Below are 16,165 nucleotides of genomic sequence, written 5' to 3'. Positions count from 1 at the left end.
CTGACTTGCTTTTTCCATTTTTCTAATGCCATCTCCTTGTCTTTCTAATGTTTTAATCTTTTGCAACTGACTGTCTATTATTCCTGCATCCAATACCGCAGTTGTTATACAAGAGTGTCTGAGAACCTGACAGAGTAAGCAAGGAGAAAACTTGTGACAGAGTAGTTGTAAACAGTTACTAAGAAAGGCCAGATGTTGTACTTCACAAACAAGGTAATACTTGTGGGTTTTAAAACTATTGTAAAATCTTTTTACAGGAGATTGGAACAGGAGGTACTTGTCAGTGGAAGATTTGTGGACTTAATCCTACTACAACACTTGCACTGTACTTTGAGGTGGTCAACCAGGTAATAAATATTTGTCGAGTTGTGTACTAAGCACAGTAATTTTATTTTATGTGACCACTGAAGCCTATATTTTTGTGTGGTTCCCTCAAGCACAGTAGCAGGGATACAAATGATGTTGCCATTTTGTGTTGTCAAAGTTTAGAGATGGTCACTAACAGCTTAATGATGAGCTAATCTTCTTCTTGAATATGATAATGAGAACCAAAGAGCTGTACAAATTTTAGATAGAGTTCATAATCTAAGTCCAATTTTTCTTTTCAGAGTGTTACTTATTAAAATGTATTTCAGTTGCAATATATGAAAATACTGTAATCCATATATTTAGAAGTGCATTTCAGTATTTCTCTGATGTTTTAGTTACAAGGTAGTTACTCCATAATGTTACGTTTTAATTTATGCTTCAATTGCTCAGTATTTGCAAGTAAATACTGGCTTCGTTGAAACGTGCCAGGGACATATAGCCTGATTTCCCTTCTCCCTGAGGGGGTAGTAGGAAAAAGGATAAAAACATGACAAGCAAATGTGCTACTTCCTTCTAATACTTTCCCTTCTTCCAAATATTTGAAGCTCAGGAAACTATGTGAGTTGACTATAGTTTCTATATATTTAGTATGCTGTATTGCATTACTGTATAACCTATACAAAGGTTTGAAAACTTGAACTTGCCTTAGCCATTTTTCGTTTTACTTTTTGCATATTTGTTTTGGTCTCATTTTATTAGTAGCTCTAAAACTGGTCTGATCATGGTGTGTAACAGTTGATTTCAGCTCTCCTTCTCTTTTGGAGTTACTGACCTTGTTAGCAGTGCATAAACCTGCATTTCTACTGACCAGAGTTCTGAAATTTTAGTTTACATCTGAATTTCAATCTTTACGTTTCAATGGCACTTTCTGGGATTCATTAATCAACATTTTAGAGTAGTATCAGTTTTGTTGCCCTGTGATTCTAGTGAATCACATGATGTTCAAATAGAATCTAGTGAAATCAGCAATTGTAACACAGCCCCTTTGAAAGTATTGTCTCCGTAAGGGTATGTGGAAGGAGAGAGCATTGGTTGATTAAGGGTATCTGGTGGAGCAGCAACTGCTCCTTACATCCCTTAACCGTCTCCCAAGTTTATTAGCCATGTTTACTGAAGGTACTCAACATAACAAAAGCATCAGACAATGCATTTATATAACTTGAGCTGCCTATTTCAAAGAATTTCATAATTTTCTAGTAATTTATTGGTACATTTTTGAATTATACTGTAAAATCTTGAGATTTCCCTTGAGATTTAATTTTTTTTCCTCCTGTACTTAGCACAATGCTCCCATTCCTCAAGGAGGACGTGGTGCAATCCAGTTTGTCACTCAGTACCAGCATTCCAGCGGACAGAGACGTATCAGAGTGACCACAGTTGCCAGAAAGTATGTTTTACTTGTGATGAATCATTTTTGAAAAAGCAGGATATATATATATGCCTTTTAATCTTTAGGTTTTTAACCAGTCTATTGTTCTGGGATATGCAGTGCCACAGGTGGTGAAGACATGATCATACCTTTGAGACAGTCGCCTCTCTTGTTTTGTGGACTGTTTCTTCTCTGAGCGGTTGCAGTGGTGGTATAATGATGTAATGGGAGTGCTCTGAAGTAACCCAAGTGATTTTAGATGAAGAGGAAGCTTTGAGTGAAATTCTGTGGCCTAAACTGAGGAGATGGTTGGACTTAAGGAATGGCAAAAATCACTTCACAACTTGAGTGCTAGCTGCAGTTCAGGGGGTTGTAAATACCTGTTCTTTCATGTATAACCTTTACCTGCAGCTTCCTTGAATCAATTTACTTCACAGTTTTAGAAAGCGATGTTTAATATTATGCAGGTTTTTTTTCAATGTCCAGTGACATTTCCTTTAAGCTGAAGGAGATTATTGATTGGTTAATTCTATGGAAAATTCAGTTTATCAAAAAAAGCATTGCCCTTACTGTTGATATGAATCTTATTAACTTACATTAGTTGTCAAGATTTTACTAATAAAAAAGGACAGATTAATAGTTCACCTTGTAAATTGAAAAGAACAAGCAGGGTGCACGAGAAAACTGCTAGTGTGGGAATGTTTGATTAGCTTCACGGACAGTGCCTTTTGTAACTTACTTTTCATAATTAATATTTTTTAAAATATAATAACTTTTATAAGTGTCATTATATTTTATTTCACTGGTTGCATGGCATCTGTCCAAAGAAAGGACATTTCTAATTAAAGAATGGTTAACTGAGAGCTGCTCATTACACCCGGTAGATTTTTGAAGCTCCGGCAAGAGCTTGTTAAGCTGCTGACACTGGTTTCTTTGCCTTAATTTTGAAAGGCTGTTTTGAGGTTGGACATCTTTCCTTTCACTGTGATGCAAGTACTTGTATTTTTCTTTTGCAGCTGGGCAGATGCACAGACACAGATTCAAAACATTGCTGCATCTTTTGACCAGGAAGCTGCTGCAATTCTCATGGCTAGGCTGGCAGTGTATAGGGCGGAGACAGAAGAAGGGCCTGATGTGCTTAGGTGGCTGGACAGACAACTTATACGACTGGTAAAAAGGACTATATTAAAAGAGTTGGATTGGTTTTCTTTTAAAAATAAAACAAACAAACAAAAGAACTGAATGCTTCATTTCCATAAGTGGGTATGGAGAATTAACTAAGAGTTTCTATTTTAAGTGGAAAAAAGAGCAGATATGTTTTTAGTTCATTTATTAATGTTTCCTCAGTCCTCAGCAACTGAGAGAAATTCTAGCAGATTAGCAGAAATCAAAGCTTTCTCTACTTTTTGCTGCCTATAATGATATTGTAGATGAAATATTTTTAGCAAAAAAAACCCCCCAAAACCAAAATATCTAGAAAGCCATATGGAATTTCTTTATTTTCAAAAGTCCATTTTTTTTTCTTTCTTACTTGTAAGTAAATAGTTATTAATAATTTATTTTTAAACATGTTCTCCAGGACTGTTTAAACATCTAACTCTGCTTAGCGATTTTTAGAGAAAAAAACCAAAAAGTGATTAAAACCTGATATGCAAGGAAATTACTGCTTGTTAAGAAAAGAACTTGTCAGTGATTTTGCTAGGTTTCTGTTTGCTTACAAAGTTGTAAGCACCTGGAATCATGTGTCTACTAAAACCAAACAAACTTACAGTAACGGCATGACCAAGCAAGTATGTTTCTTAATTTAGATAAATTTTTCTTTTATTCCAGTGTCAGAAATTTGGAGAATATCACAAGGATGATCCAAGCTCTTTCAGATTTTCAGAAACCTTTTCACTGTACCCACAGGTGAGTAGAAGGAAGGTGTGTCTATAAGGGATAAAGAGAGAATGCTTAGTGAAGGAAGAGACACTGTAGCCCAGTAAAACAAGGCTTTACACTGGATACCAGAATGAGAAGACCCCCTGCTCCCAGCTACTGTCTGGCATGTGACATTAGGCAAATCACTTCTGTTGTGTGCGCTGCTGTGTCCCCTTTTGCCCTCTGTCCCCACAGCTAAACTTCCTCTAACTGTGTGTGCTTTTTGTTTCTTGTATAATGGAATTGTCATCTTACCTGAGTTTGTAATTCAAGTAATGACACTCATTTTTTAAGGGCTGTTTTAATGAAGAAAGTCAGAAAATGTGAGAAAAGATACAATTTTGCTTTGCTGTTTCTTTCCTATATGATTTATAATACTGACCTGAAAAGAAACACTTCACCGGTGAAGTGAACTTGAGCTTGACTATATTAAACTTTGAATAGTTTGTGTGCTAATAATCCATTCTGATAAATTCCTCCATTCTGATAGCTCCTGATATTTTGCTTTTGGACTCTTCATAGACTTCCATGATATTTCTGTGGAGTTTTCTACCAATCTGTCTCAAGGTGTTAAGTGTTGTGGAGAGATTAATTCAGCATGTGGAGAGATTGATTCAGCAAGGAAAATATTTGCTTTTTCCATTTTACTAGGGAAGTTCAACTTTGCTGTGATTAATGTTATTTTTTATCACTAAGTATCACGTAGCAAGATACTAAGTATCACGTAGCAAGATACTAAGTATCACGTAGCATCACTTTTAATCACTGTTTATCACTTAGTAGTAGAGACGAAGAAATACTCAACTTTTCTCTAATTCAAAGTTCCTTTGTAGATTTATCAGTTCTGATCTCTCTCTTACTCTCATGAGAGTATACAAAAACTGGGAAAGGTGCATATACAAGTTAAAAATGTTAGAGGACTTGAAATTCAGTTTTGTTGGGGCATTGGTCTCATGTAGTTTATGGAAAACACTTTTCTCCTTGTACAACTCTCCTTTTTATCTGTGAAAGTTCAAGCAAATGGTTTTTGTTTTGCAGTTTATGTTTCACTTGAGAAGATCTCCTTTCTTACAAGTTTTTAATAACAGTCCAGATGAGAGCTCATACTATCGTCATCATTTTATGCGTCAAGATCTAACTCAGTCACTTATCATGGTTCAGCCGATTCTTTATGCCTACTCTTTCAATGGACCTCCAGAGGTATCATTATATATAACATAATAGTAGGTTAAAAGGTGCTGTTTTGAGAGAGAGGATGGTTGTCCTTACTGTTACATGTTATAGAATGTGTTGTTTTCAAATTTATTGCATGAGAAAGAACATACTACGAACGGAGCATATATCAGAATTCTGATGTAGCATAGTCTTGAGAATAAAAGTCAGTTTGTGAAGAGATGATGTTTTAAACTAAGGAATGGTAATTTTTGTTTGTTACTTTTTGAGAGCTATAGGAGTTTTGCTTTTGGTTTTGTGGTGCCAGAATGTAAACATCAACAAAAATGTTTTTTTTATCAGAATGTACTTTTTCTGTAGAGTTTGAAAGAAAAGTTGGGTTTTTTTTGAAATGTACAAAATTCCCTCTATCTTAATGCCCTCATCCAAAGCTTCTAATTTTGGTGTGGTTACCATTATGTATAGATTTGGCACAGAACCTTCCAGCTGACTTTATCATGCCATGTTCTGTATAGACCTAAAATAAAAAGATGATTGTCCAAGAAGCTTGTGAAAGAAGTGTAAGATAGGATATGACATAGTAGGCAAGGATCTTGGCAGGTTGGAATTCTAACTTTTGTTAGGATTTTTTCTTTTTTAAGACTATGTCATGGGCATTAAAAAAAGACTTTTAAAAGTGGAGTTTCAATTAAAGTAATGAGGTGGTTTGTGCAGAGCTATCTACAGGTGTAAGATTGTTTTCCCATGTACGAATAGCAATTAGTCACATGGGTGATGCAAAGGACAAGCATGATCAAGTGGGAGTTGACACCTCAGTGTAGAATGAGTAATAATCTTTTTTTGGATTCTTGGAATAGTTAATATTTCTGGTATCCCTAATAAGATTGATCCAATTAAATCATATGGTACTGATTCATTTAAGTCATATAGTGCTAATAATTCACCTTTTTAAGGGCAATGACACTATAAAACTTTAAATATTACATTAGATTTCATAAATAATGACTATTTATAGAGTATTGGTGGATATATATATACAGTAATAATAGCTGTAATGACAGGACTAAGAAAAAACCCCAACCAAACAACCCCCAACCCCCAAGTTTTCTACTTGAATAACTACTGAATCTTTATACATTGAAATATCATTCAAGTTAATGGCATTGTATTGGTAAATATGGAGGTACTTGAAAGACTAGAAAAGTGTGTAATCATGAATGAGGTTTCAGCTCTTCAATACAATTTTGATTACTTTCATGAAGTTACATATTCAGAATCAGGCTGGATAACTTTCGAATGAGATTGTGTGGGTTGCAGATGTATAACATGAAAAGAAGCAAATATGGAGCTTTAGTAAGTGATTGAAAAAGTTTGTAAGATTCAGTGACTGATTCAAAAAGCTGGTACTGCCATCTGATTGTTCAATTCTGCATCAGTTGGTAATTCTGTATTTATTTTTAAATTGTAGCCTGTTCTTCTGGATAGCAGCAGCATTTTACCAGATCGCATTCTCCTTATGGACACCTTTTTCCAGATTCTTATTTATCATGGAGAGGTAAGATTTGTCATTTCTTACATAAATATTCTTTTCCTGAAGAGTCCTACATTATGAAAGTCAAGCCCCAGTTCTAAAGCATTCCAATGCTCAACCTCTTGTCTGTGTGGCTGATATCAGACTCCTAATTCATGTTTGTAGTTTGGTAACCGAACATGCCTGACATCACATTTTTAGTGCTGTTTGTTATGATGGGTTTCAGATGAATTAGCTTCAATATGCTGATTACTTGTTTTAGATCAATATTTTTCCAACTTTTAAGAGTGTTATTCCCCATACTCCCCCCTGTTTTCACTCATTCATTTTAGACCTCTAAATTAGTTCTTCAAGGATAGGGAGTCAGAACACCAAGTTTTATAGTCACCCTTCAACTGCACTGTCCTGGAGGAATGAAACTGCTCCTGGCAGTTGAGTAGATAGACATTCACTAGTAATATAAATATCAGTGATTGTGACTTACTGGTGCTTTGCTGCCCTGGAGGAATTTTACTGCTTTTCTACTGTAAATGGTTCCCAGCTGAGAGTTTGAGAAATACTGTTCAGTATCACGTCCTCATAGCTGCGCTGTTTAAAATAGTTACTAAACTTTAACACTTCTTAAGTAGAAAAATGTTCTCTGTAATTTTGTAAGATGCTGTCGGGAAGCAGCAGGGACAGGCAGCTCCCTGAGGGAAGGGGAACGGGGAGCTCAGCATGATTGCAAGGCAGGCAGAGGCCTCACCAGTGAGGACCTGGCCCCACACTACCTGAGCAAGGCAAGCAGAGCAGTTTGTGGGCAGTAGCCAGGATCAGCCACCAGTCCAGGTCATCACACAAGTCGATGGGGATGAGGCAGATCCCAGTTCCAGCCGGGTAGTCAAGCCCCCGGGTGGGGTCCGGATGAGTGGGGTGCATGGCCAAGTATGGGCACAGCTGCAGTGGAGCTCAGGCAGGAGCCAGGAGTGAGAGCCTCAGCTTAGAACAGCTGCCAAGCAAAGGAGGGGGAGCCCCTGCTGATGGTCTCTCCAGGTCTTTCCTAACAACACCCTGTATCAGTGAGCTGACCTTGAGCAGCCAGCATTGCTCCTATGAGGTGGGGAGGCTGCACTACGTGCCCTGAAAGATAAATATCAGTGCAAATATTTATTTCTTATGTGTCATAGACATGTACATTTAAGAACTGTAAATAGTATCCTTGACCTCATGAACTAAATGTTTAGCATACAAAGGATGGCAAAAAAGGAAATACAGAAGGCCTACAAATTGTTTAAAAAATAAAAATCTAATAGCATGTTACTTGCACACTTGCACTTGGCTTGTAAAAATTAACTTGCATATAGGGCAGAAAGGGGTGAATGATAGAAAAGAGGCCAGCAATGGCACATTCTCCTCTGAAAAGCCCAGTGTATCCTCTAAGAAAGATTGGTGAATCAGTTCTAAATTTTCTTCCCCCTGTCCCCAGACCATAGCTCAGTGGCGTAAATCAGGTTACCAAGATATGCCAGAATATGAAAACTTTCATCACTTGCTACAAGCTCCAATAGATGATGCCCAAGAAATCCTGCATTCCAGATTTCCAATGCCCAGATACATTGATACAGAGCATGGCGGAAGCCAGGTATGGTAAAATATATATTATATAATCTAGGAAGTGATGTGTTAGTAATGTCATGAGATTTTTTTGGTAGTAAACATGCATTTCTGTGCTATGTAAATACGTAAATTGCAAGTGAAAACTTTGAATTTTAAAGCTTTTACAGAGCCAGGTATTTAATAGTAGCTTTTTGCCTAATTTGTGAATCCTGTTATTTATTAATATTTTTACCATACTGATGGACTCTTGGATTCCTTGTGTGAGGTGTGTAAGACAAAAAAGATAGTACTTGTCAGGGTCTTTGGACCAATGCTAGAAGTATTCTTTGTGTTGTGGTGGTTGTTTTTTTTTAAACTTAGTATTTTATTAAGATTCACATTTGCTTTGCTAGGGCTTAGAAAAAGACAAAAGCTTACTTTCTGCTGCATTGAAAAGTTGTTAGCAGTTCTGCATTACAGCTGTAGAATCCAGGGAGTGGCTTTATTTATAGAGGTGCTACTTGCTCTTCTAAATAGGTTTCTGTGCATGGTTTTATCTCCACATATAATAGAAATGCTATATTTTGTGCACATGTAATTTTTTCTGAGTACAGGAAACTTCTATTTGAGCAGATTAATTTGTCGTCTATGTTGTTTGTTTTTTAAAGGCTCGTTTCCTGCTTTCAAAAGTAAATCCCTCTCAGACTCATAACAATATGTATGCGTGGGGACAGGTAAGTGTGAATCTGCTGATAAAGCTTGCATGTATGATTTTATGTTCTTTTTCGCTATTTCAGAAATTGATACATTGTGTACATACAAGTAATAATGCCAAGTTTTGAAACTGTAAAAGAATGCAGTTTTGGCCTGATGCTACCAAAATGGTGAAAGTTAAGAAAAATGGATTTCATTTCTTCAGACAAAAATGATCTGGTTTGCTTTTTTAAGCTTCTGTTAGGCTACTTTCACGTCCAGCCATCTTTCTTAGACAGATACCATTAAAGTCCTTAGAATCAGAGCGCTTACCACACATAAAGACGAAGGGACCTTTTTGCAATAGGGTAAATAAATTTTGTAGTTAGTTATAAGCAAGAACTGAAATGTACACCAGTACCAGTGTACTGATGTCTTCCAGAATTTTTGTGGCCCAGGTGAATGAGAATCAGTTTTTCAAATCTTGCCTTTAGGAAGAAAGTTACGTAAGAGTTCAAAAGTTAAACTTTCTGGAGCAGCTTGTATTCTTGAACATTGCATCCCTATTCCATGTTTTCCTTCCACATTCAGCTTTTATAGCGGGAAGAGAAACACTGCTGGGTGGGTGAATGCTAGTGCAGTTTCATTTTCTCATGAAAATGTAATGGCATCAGACAGTTGAAGCTACATGTTAACTGTACTTTTATAGTACTTTGCTAAAAGGCATACTCATACATCATGAGTGAGTGCTCTGTAGGAATTTTATGGCAGTGATTTTTTTTTTTGTCAGGTAAGTTTTATCAGGGTATGTTTTCATGGGGATGTTTTGGTTTTAATGAAACTTCTGGCAGGGAAGAGCACTGAGATCCAGAGTGAAAATACTTGAAAACTTTCTACTTAGTCAGGGACAGTGCGATTTGAACCCAGCTCTCTTGCCTCCAAAGTCCAACAATCTGTTAGTGTCTCTCTTCTTCATGTTTCCTCCACAACATACAAGCAAATCCTGTAGTTTGAAAAGTCTTGTTTTTATCTAAACATTACCAGGAAATTTTTGAAGTTTTGTTGTTTCCTACAGTACAGGATAACTGTTTGCTGCTCATTTAATTAGTGAGCAAACAAAAAAGTATTCCAAATGTAAATGCAAATACAAAACAATTCTTGAACTGATCTCTAAGAAAATGGTTTATACTGGACAAGTGAGACTCGTTGGTACATCTTAGAAAAGACAGTTTTCCTTTTTTAACGCTGAAAATAATTCAGCTCTAGGGTAACATAAATGGTGTGCTAATCTCCCTAGTGACATTGCAGCGTGTACGCTCAACATAATATCCTCCTGTGATTGCAGGGTTTTTTGTGAACAGAGTTGAACCAAGTACAAATTATGAAATGAGAAATGTAACCGTTGGGAGAAAATTTTAAACTGAATTGGTTTTGCTCTTGTTTTTCTCATGAGCTTCCTGGATTGTTTCATGTAATTTTATTTTGTGCATAACCAAAAGTCTACAGAAAAATTTGTTAGTCCTGAAGAGGGCACCCACACACCACTGAGACCATGTTTCAGGAGGTGAATTGACTAGTTTGGTTTTTAATATTGTAAGTAAAGATTTTTTTTTTTTAAACTTTAGCAGGTAGGTGCCTTATATAGTATAGAAAACATTTTCAGAAAATAATGGTAAACTTTTCTTACAGCTCTGTTATGTAGGTTAGTCTTTGAAGATGCAGGTGAAATTTTCAGATTATATTGGATATGACATTTATTTGAGAACGCCTTTATTTTCAGCTCTTTGGGGTTTTTTTAATATTTTTTTTTGTCTTGGTAACTATGGGGAATTTGCAATTTGAAACAAATGAAGAGGTCAGTGGCACAAGTCTTATCAAATGCCCAGCTAGCTGTCACCAAATCACTGTGAATTAAATTTAAATTGTCCTTGTATGCCTTAGATCAAAATTTTGAATGAACAGAAAACAAAATTTAAGGTGGTCTGTGAAAAATCAAAGCTAATTCTCATGTACTTTTCACACTTGTAAACTGTGACCTTGCTAGTTTTCACTTTATTCCCCAGCAGATAAAATACTCTGCTACCTTACTTACTAGCATGAAGAGTTCCCAGTCTTCAGAGTAAAGCTACTGCTGTTGGTGGTAGCAGTGGTGACAGCAGCTGCCTGTGTGCGCGTGTTGGATGAGGTGTTCAGCTTCAGGAATAGAGTCTTGTGCATTGGTTTTAATTACCCTAGATTACCACTAGCAGTCATCGTGAGGGATCTCTTTTCTTAGGGGTCTGTCAGCTCCTTTGGTGGTTATTGTAGTAGAGGATGATATACTGTCCTTCCACACATAAGACACAAGGTGGCAAATCATATCCTGCCTTGGAATTAAACTATGTGTAATTCCATTGTGGGCTCTTAAATAAGAGAGCTCAGGCTTAGCGTTTGGCAGGCTTGTAAGCAGAGCAGTCATTCATTCTCATCTTGCTACCATGAGCTGATAGATAATTTAGTGGGCCTTCCCTGAGAGTGGCTGCGTATTGTGTCAAGTGTGTTGAGTGATCTAAGAACTCTTACTGCTCCGTGATTTGTCCCTTGATCATTAACCAAGAACTGTTCTGGGCCAGCTCTCAAAAAGGGGCACCGGTTCTAAGCATCCTCGTTAACACTTTCTTGTCTGTGTTTTGGAAGATTTTGTAAGAGATCGGACAGCTCTGATTTTGTTTGGAAACATGGGTGCTTCGTACCTTTGAAAAGGTTGAATTGTTGAGATTTATAGGAATTCTTCCTACATCTGGAATGAAAGTAATGGCAGATTGGTTTCAAAGGATTTAAGAGAGTTACTATGTAACATTTGCAGAATTACCAACTGCTGTTTTATTTAGACTTTTAAATTTGTTTAAAAATGGTAATTAAAAGATGACAATTTTGAACTTCTTGGCTTTCTGAAAATTACATCTGAGGTCGGAAAGTAAATTGCAAAAATCCACCCCAAAGGTTGTTTGTTTTTGTTTTTTTTTTAATATTTTGTGATCTGATTTTGCAGTGGTGTGACCTTCAGATGTTGGTTTTGGTGTTTCTCTGAGGTGGCACAGAGCTATAGGAGGGAATTGGCTCAGCTTTCCTTGAGAAGGCTAGTTGACCTTCAGTCAGAGTCAAATCAGACTCTCAGTGGATTTGTTTCCTCCTTCTGCTGTTTTGATAAGTCTGAGCTTCACTGACAGATACTGGTTTGTTAGTTGTGCCACTTGTGTGTTTCTGTTTTTCTCACCTTTGTCTGCTCCCCTGAGGTAGGAATGATACAGGAATTGTGGCGTGGAAGTTTTATTTACCTTTAAAAAAATTTGTAAGTTAGTGTTTGGCAGCTGTCAAAACCTCTGAGTTTTGTGTGGTTGATGTAAATATCTTCCTGTACTGCAGCTCATTGCTGTATGCATTAATAAGGAAGACAGTGTGGGTTATGCCTGAATTTATGTAAACATATGAAAATTTATGTAAATGTACAGTCTGCTGTTTTTTGTCAGAGGATTTCAGCAACGATATGCTTCTAAGGTCTTTCTAAATTTATAAAGTGTTCATTTAATGGATCGTATCGTGCCTTAAAATGCTTTTTCTTCACAGTGAGTATAATCAATTCTCCTTGTTTCCTTTTATTTTATAGGAGTCTGGAGCACCCATTCTTACTGATGATGTCAGCTTGCAAGTATTTATGGATCATCTGAAGAAACTTGCTGTCTCTAGTGCTGCGTGAGACTCTGCAGTGCGTTAAAGGCACAGATAAGCTGTAGCCGTATTTCAGCTTTCTCTCCTTTACCCTTTTCCATGTCTCTCTTGACAGAATGCTCTGATATGCACAAGCTGCCTGAATAGATGTAAAGCAGTGTTGTTTTCAAAGAAAAACTTTTGTTATCAGCAAATGTTTTAATGTGAACTGCAGTTTGTAAAAATGACAGGTAGTAGATTAAGTTATAATTAGAGGAAAAAGAACAGTCATTTTGATTACTGTGATACTGTAATTACTTTGAGATCATTTATAAAAACTTTGAGGTGTGATTTCAGTTTCCGTTTTAAATGCTTGAGGCTGATTCTACTCTGCACTACAAAGGCACGTTGAACAATAAAGGAAATCTTTGGTGATGTCGGGCTTTCCAGACTGCCATATGACTACTTTTGCTTACTCGATTTGAGCACGGAGTGAACAAAGAAGCAACAAAAAGCATATAAAAATAGTATTACCTCAGCCTTTTGACTTAGGCTGCTGAAGTTTTCTTTCCTGCAGAGAGATTATTGTTCATGTATTGTTCATTTTAGGAGTATTTAATTTCAAATATTTCTTGCCACTTACCCTACTTGATTCTTTGGGAGCAGAGTTTTTCTTTATTTCCGCATAAAGAATTTGAACTGAAAAAGTAAAAAAAATCTGTTATTGCACAAAATTGAAATCCACATGTTGTATTTTTGACGAGTTATCTATTGTCAAACACAGTAGCAGATGAATGTGCTCAAAAGTTAACACTTTTAGCTTGAGCTAAGAAGAAATCCTACACTACCAAAATGAACTGACTAGGAGTACAGCCTTGATTTTTGTCTTGGCGAGTATGCTTTTAAAAAAAATAAATATATTAATCTTTTTTATTATTGCCTTATAATGTTATTACACTAATGCATGACACTGCTCACCTGCTTTTTGTTTCTGCATCCTTTTTGTTATGAATTCAACAGGCTATAGTTCTTGTTGAAACAGTATTATATAGAATATGATGTAATTAATTTGATATTTAGTTCACACTTGATTTTTTTTTTTTTGGGGGGTGGATAAATTAGTAGGCTTTCCCATTTACTTGTTGAAGTTTACACATAAAACAGATGTTTACATAGGTAATGCGACATTTTGACAAGTAAAGATGTGAAATGTGGTAATGAGCAAGAAAAATTGTGCCAAGTCTAAAGAGGGAGAATTTTGACATAGGAAATTCAATCATATCTGATGTGATAAGCATGAGGGTTTTTTCTGTTTTCTGTAAATTCTCAAAAACTTGATTAAATGAATTGCTCTCCATTTCTTTGATCTGAATGAGATGAGCTCCTTTTGCCTCAACACAAATAAAATAGATGTTTTTCTCTCACTTTTTGTATTTATTGTGCTGGTTTCTGTTGGTGCTTGAAATGAAATGTGGAAATAAAGGTAGCAATGATAAAATTTAGAGTAACTTCACCACTTTTGTTCATGTAATAATTGGTATCAAACTTGTTCAACTTCCAGAGATACTAAACTGTTCACACTAGTGGCAGTTTAGGAGATAAAAATTCATTAGCCCTCTTGACTTTGTTTTGGTTTAGCTAATGAACAGCTTGAAGTTTTCTCGTAACGCTAAATATGTCCAATTTATTTGGCAGTTAAATACCTTTTGAATAATAAATCAGTTCATCACCACGTCATGATAATGGATGGGGTTTTTTTGTGCTTTCCTCCCTACCCAGGCTGTATGTACTATACACGCGTCTGACTTTTTCTTTCCTTTTCATTGCCTTAGGTCCTGTACTTACAGTCCATTTGTCATGTCCACATGCCATCCATGTGTTTAGATCAGCCCACAACACAAAGCTCTAACTGCTGGCATATTAAAGATAAGGTAAAAGTTTGCTGGACCTTGTAAGCATGAGAGCTGCCCTTCATTCAGGAAAAGAAGTGGTGTTTAAGCTCTACTTTGGAATGAACCATTTAGAGCAATAGAAGCCATCATCCAAAACATGGATGATGAGTCCATGTTTCTATAAAACCCTCAAAGCTCTGAAGTGTTTCTGACTGAACCTCAAAACCAGACTCCTTGCCATCCACACAGAGATGTAAGGAACATCCCCTGACAGTGCTCTGCCCTGTCCGTGGCGAGACAGCGAGCCTCTGCCCTTTGGTGTCTTAGAATCATAGAAAGGGACCTTAAAGATCATCTAGTTCCAACCCCCCTGCTGTGGACAGGGACACCCTCCACTAGACCAGGTTGCCCAAAGCCTCATCCAACCTGGTCTTAAACACTTCCAGGGATGGGGCCTCCACAACCTCTCTGGACAACCTGTTCCAGTGCCTCACCACTCTAACAGTAAAGAATTTCTTTCTAACCTCTAATCTAAATCGACCCTCCTTCAGCTTAAACCCATTACCCCTTGTCCTGTCACTACACTCCCTGATAAACAGTCCCTCACCAGCTTTCCTGTAGGCCCCTTCAGGTACTGGAAGGCCACAATTAGATCTCCCCAGAGCCGCCTTTTCTCCAGGCTGAACAATCCCAACTCTCTCAGCCTGTCCTCATAGGAGAGGTGCTCCAGCCCTCTGGTCATCTTTGTGGCCCTCCTCTGGACTCTCTCCAACAGCTCAATGTCTCTCCTGTACTGGGGCCCCCAGAGCTGGATGCCGTACTCCAGGTGGGGTCTCACGAGAGCAGAATAGAGGGGCAGGATCACCTCCCTTGACCTGCTGGTCACGCCTCTCTTGATGCAGCCCAGGACACGGTTGGCTTTCTGGGCTGAGTGTAAGCTGCTGTGGCAAATGCCCTGGCTTGGCCTCTCCTTTCCCCTCACTTCACAGGTCCAGGACTGGCGCAGCCGGTTTCCAAAGAACCTTTGGAAATACTTTACAGTAACTGAATCCATGTTACATTACAGCTTCAGGATCTCCTTTTTTGGAGAGTTGAGGATTTTTTTTTTTTTTTTAGCTACTCTGTTTATTTCATCTTTTCTGTTTCTTTAATACCAACTGTCAATAATTTACTTTCCTCTTGCTTGGGAAAAGGGAGTGGCTGTCATTTTTTTTAGGCTGTCATCTCCTGCTTGGATGGGATAACTTAGAAGGTACCAGGTTTAGACACAGATTAACAAGCTCAACTAAATATTGAAGTTAAATTGCTTAAAGGCATGTGAATTTGCCTAGAAATACAAGTACTGTCAACTTCCTAGAACCTCATAGCTCGGTCTGTGAGACTGTGACATGGATGAGTGATCCTATGGCTGCCTCCAACACACAATGGCGCGTTTGGAAAATGGCATTTCCCAATATTCACTCTTTTCCTCAGTTAAAAATAACAGTTGATGAGCAGATGACCAGGAGCCTATCCTGTTCTACCAAATCTGAGGCAAACTGTATTATCCTCCTGTTAGATTGTGAAGCGCAATAGAATTGAGCTCAGTTTAGCTTTTGGCATTTTGGGTTCATACAAAAGTTAAATGTTACATGAAAGCCAACAAGCCTGAACAGAACAGATGGAAAAATTAATGAAGCTGTTGCTCTGCTCTGAATTTAATGTAAAATCTTGTTTAAAATAGCAGATTGTGCCTAATAGTGTAGGCTTTTGTCCGAAGAAAGGACTGCGATGCTAAAAGATAAACAAATCAATGTCCATAAACTGATTTTTGGCAAAAATGAAGCAAAATAATCACTGCATCCTTTAATGATGGAGGTTGTCCCCAACACCTGCAGATTGTCAGTCTTCCTCTTCCATGACCACCTGGAGGTATCCCGCTGTGTGGTGCACTTGCCAGGAAGTGGGTAAGAGTTT

At 37.4% G+C, this 16,165-nt stretch overlaps 1 protein-coding gene across 3 annotated transcripts in view; it reads left to right on the top strand.

Moving 5' to 3' along the window:
* Window positions 1–13,815, top strand: part of SEC23A (SEC23 homolog A, COPII coat complex component) — a 30,676-nt gene extending 16,861 nt beyond the window's left edge. For all 3 annotated transcript variants that reach the window (XM_054828541.1, XM_054828539.1, XM_054828542.1), the window contains 9 exons: window positions 258–347; window positions 1,650–1,756; window positions 2,755–2,908; window positions 3,569–3,646; window positions 4,697–4,858; window positions 6,300–6,386; window positions 7,828–7,983; window positions 8,606–8,671; window positions 12,277–13,815. In XM_054828541.1, the coding sequence (XP_054684516.1) occupies window positions 258–347; window positions 1,650–1,756; window positions 2,755–2,908; window positions 3,569–3,646; window positions 4,697–4,858; window positions 6,300–6,386; window positions 7,828–7,983; window positions 8,606–8,671; window positions 12,277–12,366 (990 nt within the window). In that variant the 3' untranslated portion in view covers window positions 12,367–13,815. The remainder of the gene's footprint in view (window positions 1–257; window positions 348–1,649; window positions 1,757–2,754; window positions 2,909–3,568; window positions 3,647–4,696; window positions 4,859–6,299; window positions 6,387–7,827; window positions 7,984–8,605; window positions 8,672–12,276) is intronic.
* The last annotated feature ends 2,350 nt before the right edge of the window (window positions 13,816–16,165 follow it).

This window comes from Grus americana, chromosome 5 (assembly GCF_028858705.1).
Source record: "Grus americana isolate bGruAme1 chromosome 5, bGruAme1.mat, whole genome shotgun sequence".
Taxonomy (NCBI): Eukaryota; Metazoa; Chordata; class Aves; order Gruiformes; family Gruidae; genus Grus; species Grus americana.
The sequence above is the reverse complement of the archived record's forward strand: the minus strand, read 5'-3'. Positions and strand labels throughout refer to the sequence as shown.